This window comes from Trematomus bernacchii, unplaced genomic scaffold, assembly GCF_902827165.1.
Source record: "Trematomus bernacchii unplaced genomic scaffold, fTreBer1.1, whole genome shotgun sequence".
Classification (NCBI taxonomy): Eukaryota; Metazoa; Chordata; class Actinopteri; order Perciformes; family Nototheniidae; genus Trematomus; species Trematomus bernacchii.
This window is the reverse complement of record NW_022987641.1, coordinates 4,035,840-4,053,061: the sequence shown is the minus strand read 5'-3', so window position 1 is coordinate 4,053,061 and position 17,222 is coordinate 4,035,840. Positions and strand designations below refer to the sequence as shown.

At 40.9% G+C, this 17,222-nt stretch overlaps 1 protein-coding gene across 1 annotated transcript in view; it reads left to right on the top strand.

The window, feature by feature from the left end:
• The window catches only part of anks1b (ankyrin repeat and sterile alpha motif domain containing 1B), a 206,654-nt gene that overhangs the window by 73,603 nt on the left and 115,829 nt on the right, over positions 1–17,222 (top strand). The window contains 6 exon segments of the mRNA XM_034133394.1: positions 4,337–4,412; positions 6,147–6,227; positions 6,230–6,247; positions 9,017–9,139; positions 10,498–10,682; positions 15,522–15,653. Of these exon segments, the coding sequence (XP_033989285.1) occupies positions 4,337–4,412; positions 6,147–6,227; positions 6,230–6,247; positions 9,017–9,139; positions 10,498–10,682; positions 15,522–15,653 (615 nt within the window).

The following is a 17,222-nucleotide window of genomic DNA, read 5'->3' as shown; positions in this document are numbered from 1 at the left end:
TGTGTCAGGGTTTTCAAACAGACATGAGAAATAACAGATACAAATCCAACAGAGAAAGAGAACCCTCTGAATGTATAGTTGTTACTGTTTCTACGGTTTTCAAAATCTGGCTCTGTTCATTTGCTACAAACATATGGCGTAACATATGCCCCGTGCTTCCTTTTTAGTCTGTTAGTTTGAGTCCTATTGTGAACCCAGAAGTGTTGAGTACCCCAAAGTTTTATGTTAGAAATGTATAGTACGGCAGTGAAACTGCCAATGCTAACTTTCATATGTTGGGCAATTTGCACAATTAGCATAAGTTGCATTAATTTGCATATGTAGACAATTGTTAAAACATGTCTTGACCGATTTGGACAATTTGGGTTATTGAGGATGTTGAATCAGATTCTGACATTTTCAGGATCATAAATTGCAGTTTTAAACCAGAAAGAGGCCATATTTCTACTCCTGGTGAGCTGATTTTGATGCATTTTGGGGCTGATTTTAAAGTTTAGGGGGACACAAAACTGCAGTTTCTGGTCCATAAAATGTCAGAAATTGTTTCGACATGCTCAATATAGCATATAACCACACGCAAATTGCCCAAGTTAGCATCCGACAGTTGTGCTTGGGACCCGTACTATACATTTCTATCATAACACTTTGTGGTACTCAACATTTTCGGGGTCCCACTGCTGGCCTGGGACTTTTTCCCTGGCTGTGTTTATTTACAGTTTATGTAGTATGTGAAGCATGTAGAATGGCTTTCTGCAGCAAGAAAACAAAACAGCTTAGGAGAATATTTTGTCCCATTGTGCCACTTCCCTCCAGAATAAGTTTAAATGCATCTCAAACATGTTGCAAACTTTAGTTCAGAGTAGTGGGTGTTCAGAGTGTGCGTGCTTCATCTGCGGAAAGATGTGAACAACTTGACCTGTTTGAAACGGGTCACTCTGGTGCTCCCACAGCGAGGAGAAGCATGACTCAGCGCCTTCTTCTCTGCCTCGTGTGTGTGTGTGTGTCTGCAGGGATTTGCCTCGGGCTCCATGTGTCTAGTGAAGATGAACACAACACGCCTTTGATTTCCCTCGTCCTCTCCAACATACACAGTGCTGCAGACCTCTCTGTCTTGTTGTGTCTTCATACAGATGATGAGCGTCACAAGCCTTTGATTGCTCTGATCTAATGTGCTTTTTGACCTTGAGTCTGCTTCATCTCTTTATTGCTGAACATATTGTGTAGAAGCATCCATTCATCAAAAGCTCCATCTTTTGACCTCTCTTTTTAGACAGTAAGCCTAACACACATTACATAAGTATCTGACAAGCATCATTGCCATCCTGGAGGGTTAAATGTGCTGTGTAATTTGAGTGAGATGACACATGCCATCTGACCTGCTTTATGAACCATAATCTGTTGAACAGGCTTTTCTGTTTAGAATAGGACTGTCGTATACATTTACCGGCACACAACATTAAATCCACTTCCCTGGCTCCTTAATGTTTCGTTTTTGTACCTGTATTCAGATCCAGTTATGTACTGTAGATGTTAGTCAGTATATTTATAAAAAAATACTATGATGATCATTAATGGTTTATAAAGTATGCTGAAATCAAAGTCTAAACCAAACTGTATTGTTGCCCTCCTTTTTAGTTACTGATGAATATATGGAGAAGCTAAATCCAACAGGCTGCTAACTAACCCACACACATAACTTTATCGTTTTTTTAAAAAGGGCTTTTTACTCTGCACGTGTGCTTTATATGTGCTGCAATCGTGAGGCAGTGTGCTCATGTGTTTAAATCCTGCTTATGTATTGTATATGTTCTTGTAATGCCCTCAACCTGCCAGGGAATTGCAGATGAAAAGTAGCCTCTATGACAGACCTGGCACATTTACATGACTCCAGTGCTCATGTTAATTCATGTTTATTGTCCCTTCTTAAATAAAATTAATACAAATACAACACCATTTGAATAAGGCTCAAACTGCCAATTTTATTTGAATATATTCTTTACCCTCTCTTCCACATGCAGTGCTACAGCCTTACTGTCGATAGTATATCGTAGAAGCTGTGGGCGACCCACAGATGGCCACCTTGCAAATTGTTAGAAGCACTTTGTGTGTTGTCTGTGTGTGTGTGTGTGTGTGTGTGTGCACAGGTCAGTAATTGGTGTCAAGCCATATAGGTCTGTTTGAGTGTGAATGAATAATTTATAGCAGCAGCAAAGTCACTCTCTCTTCTCTGAATGTTTCCATAATGAGAGGAAGTCCCTATGCAGCAACCTGCTGCTGGGCGGGCAGGTAGCCAACAACACAGGGCAAGAGTTTAGAATAAACACACACACTCACACATACACACATAGACCCTGTCGACAGCCTCTCCTAAGTGGGCATTTACATTCAAGTCTTCTGCCTTTCAATTCCCGGAAACTCTTAGAGAGGGGGAATGGCCTACCTCGTTTCCTCGTGACATCAACGCGTATCGGCATGGGAAAGGGGACGGGAAGTGGTCTAGAGATGACTATAGAGGAGGGGTTAGAAGGGCAAGTGGTGTGTGTGTGTGTGTGTGTGTGTGTGTGTGGTGGAAACAGGGGTGGGATCATTTCCTGTGCTCCCACCTCCTCTACTGTGGGTAAAATATTGGTACCACAGTCAATCACGCTATGTCACTAATATGGATACAATTGGGATTTACACCTAGACCATTCTCCTGGATGACTGACCTTTGACCCTTTGAGTGGCCATATGTTGTCCGATGACACTTTTTTGATGCAGAGGAAACAGGGCGACTTCAGTACGTTTTTTGGGATTCTCTGCAGATCTGGTGCAGTGTTGCGTTGAGTTGAATTTCCCGGCTGTGTTTCAGCAGAACTGGCTGTGGTCCAGATCATTCGTCTTCATTAAGGCTGCGAGTCTGCTCCGCTGCAGGTTTTCATGAGGGATCAGGAAGCCAACCGTAAAGGATGCAACGAATTCGGCATATGTAATGTGTATGTGTGTGTGTGTGTGTGTGTAAGAGTATCGTTTTGTCATGGCTGTGTGCGGTTCAAGTTTAAATTTGTAGTGTCCCTTGTGGGTACTTTAGCTTCAAGCAGCCTGCACAGGGCAATATGTTTCTGGAAAATACAGAAACACAATTTCCAACACAGCATGAGAATTAAAGTGTGGAATATACTGATGCCAGAGAGTCAACATAACATTTTCTATCATTTAATTCCCATTAAACTATATTTTAATCGTGTCCTTTGCACTTAAAGCACATACAGTCTTATGTTGTATCATCATATAATAATTAGACTGTTTCAATACTAATAATCAATACAGCGGTACTAACTGGTCATTCTCTGTCTCTCTTTTGCTGTTTTTCTTACAAAAGAAAAGTGAATGTGATAAGTTAACTTTAGAGTTTTACAAATGTTACTCTTTAAAACTAATTTAATACCTGGAAATACATTGCAATGTTTTTTTTCTTACCTGTTCTTTATGGCAAGAATATGGTTTGCACAAATGTATGTTTTAATTCTTGGTAATGTTTACTACAGTCATTCTGAGTTGTATGCCATCAATGTTTTGTAAATGTTTCACTCTGTCATTGAAAATGATATTATTAATTTTGAACAAAAGATTAGTATTGTTTGAATGTGACCCGACCCACTTACAACCACCCACCTGTTTCACTTTTATAAACACCAAACCAAAGTATTTGAAAATGTCATAGTCACGTAAAAACTCCCCGTGGTTTAAATCTTAGTTCTTATTCCTCCCACGCAGCGTGATTGTAAACATCTGTTCTTTGTACGTGGCTCCTGAGTGTTTCTGATCAAAGTAGGCTTGTCAGATTACATTTCTCTCCTCACTGCTGATCTGAGATGAGGTTCTTACTGTACCAGCGCCCCCCCCCTCACTAGTTCCATGTGTTGCATCATATCTGTAATATCCTCATATTAGAAGCAATGGAGGCCGATACAGGCCGGCATATGGCGAGGGAAGTTGGGAAGTTTCCACACACTCTCCTGCTGCTTGTGTCACAGTTGAAATCAGTGTGGCCTCAGGCAGGTCCGCTGCAACTCTTACTACTTTTAAATCCAGGCTGAAGACTTTTCTTTTTGCCGCTGCTTTTAATTGAACTATTCACATTTGACACTGCACTGTAACTTCTATTCATGTACCTGTGTTATTCATGTTATATTATCTTTGCTTTTTAATGTTTCTAATGTGTTTTATGCTCTTTCATTTTTGGAAAGCACTTTGAATTGCCTTGTGTTGAAAAGTGCTATATAAATAAACTTGCCTTGCCTTTTGTCAAATTGTGAAAGTGATGGAATAATAACACGCACTCTGTTCCCCTCAGACGGAGAATGGCAGTGCCCTCCATGAGGCGGCTCTCTTTGGGAAGATGGATGTAGTCCGCCTGCTGCTTGACTCAGGTGGGTCTATAAATATATCCTGGAAGAACACAAACTGAGTGTGTTCCCCTTGTTTTCCCTTTTTATTTTAACCTGGGGCTAGATGCTCCACATGTCTTTATTTCTCAAGATAGTGGATTGAATTTGCCCTCAGGTTGACTCCAGACATCTGTCTGCTGCATTTTCTCTGTTATACAATCCTGGACTTACAGTTTTATTGTTGTTGGAAGGATTTGTCGTATCAGTAGAAGGTGCTGAAACTTCAACGGGAAATTATGTGGTTTCTTTTTTTGATGATGTTGCTTGACTTGATAACAGGGTGAAAGGGAGTAGTAGTGACAAAAACCCACTTCCTGAGGGTGTTTGGCTACCAGCTCCTTCAAAAATAATCACTTACACCTGTAAATAATGTGCATTGCTGTTTTTCTTTTGACTGATTTCAAAATCTTATCAAAGTGTGTACAGTATAACTATGATTGCATGTAAAACATACTGGTTAGTACATTTTTTTTTTTAAATAGTGGGAACATTCCATAACACTTCTTATATACAGAGCAGATTGAAGGTCACTGAAGGACAATGTAAGCTTTTTGAAACCACCACCCCCCACGCACTTTCCTTGAGCACTTCCTGTTTCCCGCAGGACTTCCTGTGGATAGCCATGTTCTATTGGCCTCATGTTATTAACATCCTGGATCAACAGAGGGCTGAGCTGACTCATTCACTGAACTTCAACTCTTCAAACACTGTGTGAATGTGTGGGGTGGGGGGGGGCGGGGGGTTACGGATGAGGGGCCGGGCAGCCAGCCTTACATTGTCAATCATGACTAAGGATCTTGAATATTAAATCAGTGGTCATTTCTTAGCTTGGAAACAACTGTTTGTCAGGCATTCAACAAACATCTTAGAACTTAAAAAAATCGGACTTATTTATTCATTCAATTATTTGGTTTTTGATTTGAAAATAAAAGCAAAAAAAAGTGCATGAAATTCTATAAAAAGCATACCAAGAGAAAAGCAGCAACAATGTATAAAAAGTGAGTATGAAATAGAGAAAAACTGGAGCATAGCATGGGGCCCTAAATGTGCTATGTCTCAGTTTGGATTCATTTTTCTTTAATGGTGCACAGCAGAGGGACCCAATGTCATATCTTTTCATGTTGAAAATTGGACCCATGAGCACAGGGAGGGGTCGTAATAGTCGGGTAAATTAGGATTTATAGTGGACCCTGCATCCTTGAGTTGTTTCCTGTGTTTCTTTTTGCAGGCAAGTGTGTGTCATTTCTGTGATTTAGCACGGTGTGTCCCTTTGTCCGGGGGAAACCTTGGTCTAAAACCTAATGAAAAGGGCCAAGGCTTTTTGTAAAAAACATCAATTTTATTTCACACATGCATTTTCCTGTAAGGTTTATCTTATTTGACAAAGTAATTGGTGTTCTGGTTTGACCTTTGCCCTATTTATTGTGTATCGATGCTCATGTCCTTTTTCTGTGTGTGTGTGTGTGTGTGTGTGTGTGTGTGTGTGTGTGTGTGTGTGTGTGTGTGTGTGTGTGTGTGTGTGTGTGTGTGTGTGTGTGTGTGTGTGGTGTGTGTGTGTGTGTGTGTGTGTGTGTGTGTGTGTGTGTGTGTGGTGTGTGTGTGTGGTGGTGTGTTGTGTGTGTGTGTGTGTGTGTGTGTTGTGTGTGTGTGTGGTGGGTGTGTGTGGGTTGTGTGTGTGTGTGTGTGTGTGTGTGTGTGTGTGTGTGTGTGTGTCAGACATCGACACCAGTCTGACAGACTGCAAGGGGAGAACGGCTCTCGAGATCCTTAGAGATCATCCTGCATCCAAATCTCAGCAATCACTGCTCTTATCCAAGGTTAAGTAAACACACACACAAACACATTCACACGCACAAAACATATACATAATCTAGATGAATACTGCATGAAAATTGGGTAATTTCAGGAGCAAAACATGTAATACTCACTTACAATAAATGTACGATATCGCCTGAAAAAATTGACTATATACTATCCATCGAATACCATATAGCTTATTTGTAAGCAATCTCAATGTTTATCATTATTGTATTAAATATTATGCTTACCATTAAATACTAAAATAAAGTTCAGACCCACATTTTATGATAGCTGACAGCACTATTTAGACCAAAATCTAAATTGGTAGTACTTCAGATGATATGGGCTGCAATATTTTATAGATATTGAGGCTGCAACCAGCAGATCTATTCCTCACTTTGTCAGCTGGTCAGTCTACAAAATTCACCAACCAACCAGTCTTCACTCTATAAAGCTAAACATGGGCATGGATGTCAAGTGTTTGTGAGGATGCATATGTGTGAATAGAAAAATAAACGTTTGTCTCATAATTCAACTGGATTCAACAAGTCCATATTCAAAACAGCACTTTTGAGATGCAGCCAGTCAGACTCTTTCAGCAAAGAGAATAAGTTGTTTGATTTCTTTCTTCAGTCTTCCGCATCTTGGTCTTCAACCTGCCATTTATGGGCCATTCTTCCCTCATGTTTACTGCAATATGTGTTTTGTGTGTGACCAGTGATTGTTAGTGTGAGTTCACTCCGCAGTCCCCAGAGACCCATAGATCCTCCAGATTGCAACTTCTAAAGACAGTGTTTGTCCTGAGGAGATTACGAGGCGCAGTGTGAACGCTGTATGTAATCTGCGGCCTGGAGGCCTGCTCGATCTGTGTGTGTGTAATCTGTGGCTGCACTCAGCTCCAGATGATTTATAGAGAGGGAGATACTGGCAGACGGTAATGGAGGGATAGAGGGATGAGGAGAATGTGTCAGAGCCTAAATTAACCGTGTCTTAACTTGGACTCATCATGAAAAGGAAAACATGGAACTCCCAGGAATGTTACAAACTGGCTACAGCTAGAAAATAACTTTTGAAAATAGACTTAAAGCTACTGAAATGTTTAATGTTTGATTCTGATACAAAATAAATAGATTTAAGATCATTGTTTTGGAATAAACATATCTGTCTTGGTTCAGTCGTAAAGATCTCATCAACCTACTTTAGAAGCAGGACGTCGTTTTCCTCATAGCAGAGAACGATTCAAATTCATCAGGTGACAAGAAACGGGACTTCAGATGCATGCTAATGTTGCTCCATGTCTGCTGGATATGTAAATTGAGAACTGTTTTCTTAACTCTAAACGCAACTTAACAGCTTGTTATTTTGCCCCCAAGTAGCCCCATACAATCAATAAGAGCTACTTTAAGCTAAGAAAAATAGTCCACACTGACAGTATTATAGTATATTTATGAAGTTATGCTTGTTCCAGCTCGTCACTGATGAATACAAAACATATTCTTATCGAGTTATCATCTTTTTTTGAGTCTCAATAAAGCTTGGCTTCACAGGATGTGTTTGTGCTGACTGACAGCTGTTGTGTCAGTACAGTTGTTCAGGTTACGGCAGCTGTATAACTTATTTTTTACTTGAATTCATCCATTATACCTTGACTGCTGCTAAAATCCTGAGCAGTGCGAGAACAATGCTTTTTTTAAGTGTAAATACTGTTGTATATCCAGAATCACACTTTTTGTAGACATACATACAATACTTACACCTTTTTTAGGAGTCAGTTATTCATGTGATGGTAGATATTGCTCAAGAATAGCAGCCATCAAAATCTAATAAACGGAGAGATTTGGACTTCAGCATAAATAGTAGCCTGAATGTGTTTGTGAGAGGGGGGGGGAGAGAGGGAGAAGAGAGGGAGAAGGACACAGCTGTGACTTGGTGAAAAGATCAGCTGCATGCCATTTCCTGTTGGAGAGGAGATGGAGAGGGACACACACACACACACACACACACACACACACACACACGCACACGCACACGCACAATCTCAATTGTACCAGCTGCGAGGCTTACTGTTTGCCACAGGCACCTTGTTATAAGAGAAATATCAATCGATTTTCAGCGCCTGCCTTATCCCCCTGTTCAAATTCAATCCCAGTTCACTTCTTACCGTGTAGCAGCAACTGGTAATATACCTACATATACTTACAGTGCAGTACAAAAGCATGAGTGCAGTAATACAAATGTCAAAGCATTGTAATCCTTCCTTTATGACTCAATTTTATTTGATACCTGTATGTAAATGTGGCTGTCCATCATAAGTATTGAGGCAAGATTCATATTCCTATAAATAAACACTATTCTGACTGTAATAGGATTCTTCATTAGCATTTCACCGTGTATGCGTGTTGGATGAACTTATTACCCCCCCACAGGTACCTGAGAGTGATTTTCCATTCTTCACGTACAGATTTCTTCCCTTTTGCTCTTCTGAACAGCAGAGTGCTCTATTAGCTGGAGCTGTGAAGTGATTTTGCGGTGTGGGGAAAAGTGAGAATTGAATGCGGTACAAGCTGTTTACCATGCTGATGCTCGTGCTATTATATTGATCCAGGAAAATGTCTCTGAGACGCTTCTCCTACCCGATGCTTCTGCACCATCCTAGAACATCACATCTTCCTCAAAACTCCTCTTCAAACCAGTTTTACTTTCTCCTCTTTCTTCCTGTTTTTCAGCTTCTTCTCTTATTGTCTGACCATCCATCCTCCTACTCTCTTGTCTCCTTTTCTCTGTAGAATACATGATGGACGAGATGGAGAGGAGGAGTATCGTGGAGGAGCCAGTCAGAACATTTCCCATCCCTGCCCCTCGAACCTCCGTCCCCTCACCCTGTGCCTCCCCCTCCCTCAGACACAAGAGTGAGTAACATACACATACACATACACATACACATACACAGACACATACACATACACATACACATACACACACACACACACACACACACACACACACACACACACACACACACACACACACACACACACACACACACACACACACACACACACACACACACACACACACACACACACACACACACACACACACGAGAACAACCACAAACAATGATTAGGTTCATACTGGGATTGAAGGTGCTTTAAAGTGGACCTATCATGCTATATTTGAATAATATAGTGTAGGACCATACCTATATAAGGCATATTTATACTTTTTTATTTTCAAAATACCAAACAGTTCATGCATTTTAGCCATGCCTCATTTCGCTCAATTTGACATTTTTTAGCTCTGTTTTTGCAAGGGCTGATTCTGTGAGAACAGCACCACCTACAGGCCTGGCATATGTACTACAGCGTCTCCAGCGCTTTCGAACGGCAATGGCCGTGGCTGTCTCCTCCTGATTGGTGGAGTTGGCCCAATAGCCGTAGCGCCACTGTCCTGACGTCAGGACAGTGTTCAAATCTGGATCAGTTTTTATCAGATCCGTTGCAGCCCCTTTTTTAGAGATTTGGGTATTGAGGAAAATAGAGAGGGTTGTGTTTTCTGACACTTGGTGAGTTCCCTGGAACACCGGGGACACATATTCATGTATAAAAGACGTACAAAAGTGCATTTTGCATGATAGGTCCCCTTTAAGGGACATTTTTCTAATGTTTCTATTGTTTTTTGTGGCATTTCCTTTTGTATTAGAATACGTCACACTGGAAACCAATACATTATGCATAAGGTTCATGATATGTTTTGAGATATGCTTCAACATCTTATTATTTAATTATTAATGCTGATTATTTCTGTTAGTAAAGGAAATACACTGAAGTCCAACTGTGCAGCCCAGAGGAAGAATTTAACTTTCATCCTGAAATATATTTTGAAGTGGATTATTGTGCCTTTATTTGTTGTTGTAAAAACATACAACATAAGCAATTTATTTTTGTAACAATAGAGTATAAACCCAGCCATGGAGAGCAGCTCCTGTAGTGGAGACAGACAGTTACTACCGCTCTGCACTGACATGCTAATCCCTGTCAGGCGCTGCCCCCTATGTTCTAAATGTAGCATTGCAACAACCTCCTATTTGTTTAGGAAACCATTTGTATGTCTAAATATAATAAAAGGATGATTTAAATGAATATATTCTACCCAATGTGTGCTTAGCAGTCTGATTTGGTGTTTAAGTCAGTCATAAAACAGATTTATTTTCACCCTTGCTGGAGACTTTGGCTGTTTCTCTTACTTCCCTTGGTCCTCTCCCCAGATGATGCCGTGACAAGTGAGCTGTCCAAGCTGCTCCACGAGATCAAAAAGTGCCGGGACAGAGACTACTCCTTCGAGGAGCTCTGCCACACCATCTCCTCTCACTCCATGGACAGCTTTGGCAGCGGGCGGCTCTCTGACGAGGAGCGGCCCGACAGACCCAACGGGACCCTGACACGAGTCAAGGTAGGGTTACTCAGTTATGACAGGGTTTGGTGCGTTTAAAATCAAAATTCAAACTTTTGGAGGACAAAATCATGGAGGATTACTTTGCGTCTGATGCTGTCTTCAAGAGCTTCTTGTGAACTTTGCAGTTTAAGGCAAACATTGTTCTTATAAAATCAGTGCCGATTCTAGAGTCCCCCCCCGCCCCCCCCGGAGCGGAGCAAGGCAACGAAACTTAAGAGAAGAAGCAGCATTTTACGGCGCGCTATGCATGGGGCCGCCTTGAGGGGGTTTCCCGACATGTCGTTGCAGTAAATTTAAAGGGTGTTTCTTGTTGTCGTTGCTGTGGACCTTCTTAATCTACCTTCTTAGGGGGCCCCCTTCTGGTCCGGGGCCCCAAGCAGTTGCCTGCCTTGCCTGTCCGCAAGCGGCGGCCCTTTATATAATGACATCAAATAGGATTCAGCATACGTTCCACCATATCAGTGGCTGTTATATTCAAAAGCACAGAGTTTGTACTTGAGCAGTTATTCATACATCTGAGTTGACAAATATGACATGTGGGGGGTACCTCAAGGCTCCATCTTGGGGGCCTCTTCTCTTTAACATCTACATGCTACCACTGGCTCAGATAATGAAAAACAACAAAATAAGTTACCATAGCTATGCGGATGACACACAAATTTACGTAACAATTTCACCAGGAGATTATGCTCCAATTCAAACACTGAGTAAGTGCATTGAACAAATCAATGACTGGATGTGTCAGAACTTTCTCCAATTAAACAAAGATAAAACTGAGGGTAATGGTTTTTGAGCCAAGGCAGAACGTATAAAAGTTAGCGCTGAGCTTCAGTCTGCAATGTTCAAAACAACAGATAAAGCCCAGAATCTAGGTGTAGTCATGGACTCTGACCTGAGTTTCAACAGTCACATTAAAACAGTTACTAAATCAGCCTACTATCACCTAAAGAACATATCTAGGATTAAAGGACTAATGTCACAGCAGGATTTGGAAAAACTTGTCCATGCTTTTATCTTCAGTAGACTCGACTACTGCAATGGTGTCTTCACAGGTCTCACTAAAAAATCTATTAGAAAGCTGCAGCTAATTCAGAACGCCGCTGCTCGAGTCCTCACTAACACTAAGAAAGTGGATCACATCACTCCTGTTCTGAAGTCCTTACACTGGCTTCCTGTGTGTCAAAGAATAGATTTCAAAATATTGTTGCTGGTTTATAAAGCTTTGAATGGTTTAGGCCCAAAATACATGTCTGACCTACTGCTAAATTATGAACCATCCAGAACTCTCAGGTCTTCAGGGACTGGTCAGCTTTCTGTCCCCAGAGTCAGAACTAAACATGGTAAAGCAGCATTCAGTTATTATGCTCCAAATATCTGGAACAAACTCCCAGAAACCTGCAGGTCCGCTGCAACTCTTACTACTTTTAAATCCAGGCTGAAGACTTTTCTTTTTGCCGCTGCTTTTAATTGAACTATTCACATCTTAAACTGCACTGTAACTTTTAACTTTTATCCATGTATTTTTTCTTTTAATGTTTATTTTATTATCTTTTCTTTTTAATGACTGATTTTAAATGCCATTTTCTTAATGTCTTCCATTTTTGTAAAGCACTTTGAATTGCCTTGTGTTGAAAGGTGCTATATAAATAAACTTGCCTTGCCTTGCCTTGCCTATTCAGTTTGTTCATTTAATCTGTCAAATTGAAGTCATTTATTTAGAGATTTTATCCAAAGGGCTTTTCCCTCCAATGACCAATTCAAACATAAACTCTCACACTGATGGCAGTGAGCTACAATGCATGACACCGGCATAATAATCACGAGTAATAAGGGTTGTGACATTTTCCCTTTTTTTTCCTGAGAATTGATTATTATGAGAAACTGTATACTAATTAATAAAAACAAAACAAATCATAAGTTGAAGCTGTAGTTAAATATTCATGTTATTTGTGTATGCAAGAAAAAGTTACAATATTTTCTGCGATTATTCTTAAAACTGAATTTTGCAACTTAAATAAAATAAATGTTCAAAGAATAACAACAGTGCCATGTCTAGCTGCTATATTATCTGACACTTTATAGAAAGAAAACTAAAACAGAACCCCTGCTGTGTGAAGCACATCAAAGCTAGACTACGAATCTCTATCCCCTCTATATATATATATAAGTTTTTGTTTTAAACATGTTATCACACCACAAAGGGCCTGATAGCAGAATTGTATGCGTCTGTGGGAATGTTCTCTGCTGAAATAAATGCCTGCACTTTGTCTATCTTGACAGCAGAGGGCAGTATCAGACAGACTGAAGCCACGAGCCCTCTCCTCTTATTGAGTATTCACTTGTTGTTGCAGGAACACGACAGCTTCTGTTTGTTGAATTACTTTAGATGTGTAATTACTATTTGTGCTCAGACAGCCGTTCACAGCCTGCAGACATTGTTTTATTGACCTTATTTCTTCTCATCTGGAGCTTTTTTTATACTGACATATTGCGAGTAGAATCTACTTCACCTGCTTACCTCCCTTTCCACACGCTCTGTTAAACACTCAGTGGCAACTGTTTGGACTTTATCGGTTGGGAGTTCCAGTTTGGCGATGAAATATCTGAGTTTCTTCAGTGTGAGCCTATCAGAGAATCGCAGCTGCACTTTATTTCCAACAGAACAGCACAGCGAGACGGAGAGCTTTTCAATTCCACAGCCCATGAAGTCATGAGGCAGCACAACACTCAGGGTCATCTATCACACTGACCCCCCACCTGAGCTCTTAGACCACACACACACACACACCAACACACACACACACACACACACACCACACAACACACACACACACACACACACACACACCCACACACACACACACAGAAACATTCAAAGAAATTCAATTGTCTGTGCTGCTTGTCACGGCACGTCTGTTTCATTTTCCTTTCTATTTATCTTCTTTTTCCTTACCTACAGAGAGCAAACCTCACTGAAGGAATATTTTTGATCAATAGCTCATCATCTTCTCCATTTCTGTAAAGGCTCGATATGAAAGCAAGGCGAATAATGTTTACATACAGTGCAGCAGGCGTTTAGACTTCACACACACACACACACACACACACACATGTAAGGTGTACATACACACCTCGGCTCACTTAGGCTGTAATTATTTCGATCCATCATGTGTCCCCCCTCTCTCTCGCTATAAGTACCAATTTGTATTCTATCACTGACATTCACAGTGTGGTGTGTGTGTGAGTTACGTGCCCCCAGGCTACTGACTGTGTGTGTGGCAGGAACCATTAGTATGTGATCGCTGTGCCTGTAACCATGAATAAAACATGCAAAAAACCCATGACACACACACACACACACACACACACAGGATAATATCATTTGATCACTCGTGCAGTCCTCAGTAATGAATAATTAATTAGTGTCCTTTTATGACGCTGGCTGTTATCAGATTTTACTGTGGGAAATCTGTCTGTCGTTCATGCGGTTCTAGTGTGTGTGTGTTTGTGTGTGTGTGAGCACTGCTGTTCATTTTACATCAATCAATATTCCAGTGTTGCAGAGGGCCTTTTGCGATCTGGAGCGATTGGTGACCTTTTGGTTTCAGCCTCATTTTCTGCCTCCCTCTCCAGTCTGTCCCCCCCCTCCTCTGTATCATCCCTCACTTCCTAATTTAACCGTTTTACTCTTCCCGTTCTTTAACATGTCCTCCCAAGTTCCTCTCTTTATCTTTGCTTTCTTTGCCCTCCTGTTTTGATTTAGATCTCATAGATAAAAAGAGATTTGTCTTCCCTTGTCATCAGACTTCCCTCCGTCCCTCAAGAGGTGGAAGAAGTACTCAGATCTTGTACTTAAGTAAAAGAAGTACCAGAGTGTAGGAATACTCTGTTACAAGTAAAAGTCCTGCAATCAAAAAGTTATTCAATTCAAAGTACAAAAGTATTTGCATCAAAATATACTTAAAGAACCAAAATCAAAAGTACTCATTATGCTGATTTGCCCATTTCAGAATAATATATCATATGTTTTGATGCATACAGTGTTCTCAAAGCTGGTAAAGGTGCAGCTAGTTTGAATGACTTTGTATACTGCAGGGTAGCTTGTGAATTTACTCCAGGTGGAACTAAAGTCTGATTTAAGGGTTGATTATATTTCACATCATTAATCCAAATCTGCAAAGTAACTAAAGGTAGAAAATAAATGGTGTTGAGTAAAAGTACAAGATTTACCACTGAATTGTGGTGGAGAAGAAATATAAAGTGACAAAAAATGTAAATACTACTCCAAAATGTACTTAGTTACTTCACACCACTGCTCTCCTCTCCTGTCACCTCCTTGTAAAGCTTGATATCAGGCACTGTGGGGGTGTTTGTCTCTGTGCTCTGGTGTAAACGGTCCTCTGGCTGCATCATATGGTTCACTGAGGATCAGCTGTTCTGGGCCGGCCCTCTGACAGGTCCCGCCACAGAGCTCCTCCACCCAGCTGCCTCCTGGGAGCCCAGGGCCCGGGGGGGGGGGGGGACACCACAGGGAGATAAAGTAGTTCTGCTGTCCCTTCACCTTTCTCCTCTCCGGTTAACTGGTTGTGGCACCCAGAGCACGAATGCAAACTAACTTCTAATTCAAATGTGTCACTTGTTTCAAGAATTGTATTTTAAAAGAAAGGATACTAAATGTCACATATCTTGCAGGCAATATCTATTCACTGTTTGTGCTGAACCTACTCTTTTTACTACTTTTCTGGCTTCTTCTGAATTTTGACTTCCTTATTATTGGTCACTAGTCATGTTTTGTAATCTGGTGGTTTTAAAAAAACTTTTTGTTTGTGCTCACAGAGACCGACCCCGCCTCTCGCAATGGCCGTAGAAGAGGACGAGCCAGAAAAGAGTTGCGGCCCCGGTGGATTCTGGGAGGCCCTGACGCCCTGCAACGGCTGCCGCAACCTGGGCTTCTCCAGCCTGTCACAGGTACACACGCACGCACGCACGCACGCACACGCACACGCGCACGCACACGCACACACACACGCACACACACAGGCACAGAGTACCTGTTTTAGCCTACTCGAACTGGATGACTCTCCCCTAAATTACATTGAAATTTCCAACTGCTAGTCTGCATTATATTGTATTTTACAGTGTGGACATACAGTAACGGCACTCATTGTATACAACATAATCGTATCACTTCAGCAGGACTCACATGTTGCAGAATAATGCAGTTTACACACGCGCACACACACACACACACACACACACACAACACACACACACACACACACACACACACACACACACACCCACACCACACACACACACACACAACACACACACCACACTGCTTCACTCCTGTGAAATTACAGGCTTGTGATCTAGCCATGTGTTCTGGGTGAATACTTTAGTGGTTACCTTGGGAACGCAGCGAATGAGACGAGAGAGACTGCCACTGTTCTCTGTTCAGTATCTCAAGATTGTTCTTTCTATCTTTCATCTTATTTTCTCTACTGAGAACCCTCTTGAAAACCTCCTTATCTCTTTAGTTTTGAAGCTTTGACCTTTTTAAGAGTGGTACTTGGTTCATGAACTATAATAGGACCATCTGATGCATGAGATCAAGTAAAAGGATAATCATCCCCTCGGGGGCAATGTGATATTGCAGCAGCAGATAAATACACTGTAAAGGTAAATGGGACTTTTTGATTTCATATTTGTTAGAGGATCAAACCGGCATCTGACAGGTGAAAGGGTTTTATGTACACGCTATAAAGAAAGTCGATATCTGGCATCTGATCTCTGATATTAAACATTTATACTTAGAGTGGCCCTGAGAAAAGAGAGAGAAGTGAATACAAACCTTTCAAACTATTTATGAGGTCAGAGCCCACAGCAGAAAGTTGTTCATGAAAAGGTTTTACTTCTAATCAATGCGTTTATGAGCCTGAATAACAAAGTCAGACTAAAATGACTCCCAATCATGTTTTAAACTCCTTATCCAGATTAAATATGTGTGTTATGTTTAGTCAATTCAACCACAAAGAAGCACAAACCAAATATGTGGGGCTGTTCTGCACAGGGGTTGTGTGTGTTGACCTCTTAGCTTATATGGCAAATCTATCTACAGATTGTGTACATATTTTTACTCTAGATTTCATTATACTGTAATTGTAACTTGGATATATTTGCAGACACAAAAAATGTGAAGGAATGACATTTTATGTGTGTTATAATAGCATAATAGATGCACTTAAGGGCGCATTTACATATGTATGGAAAAGCAGACACGACAGCTTTAAGATGAGTCCGCCGCGTAATGAAAAAAAGCAGCAGTTTAGGTGTTGCTGAAAGATTATTATTGCCAGACAGAAAAAGCTTAGTTTACCTTCTTTAGATTGTGTGCATCCCTCATACCTTTTGTACCTGAGTATCCCTCTGATATATCCAATATGTTGCATGAGTTAACATTTATTAGGAATACGTGGAAATCGTCTTCCATGTTGCATCCCACACATCTATCCTTTTGGTACTTTTTTAAACCAG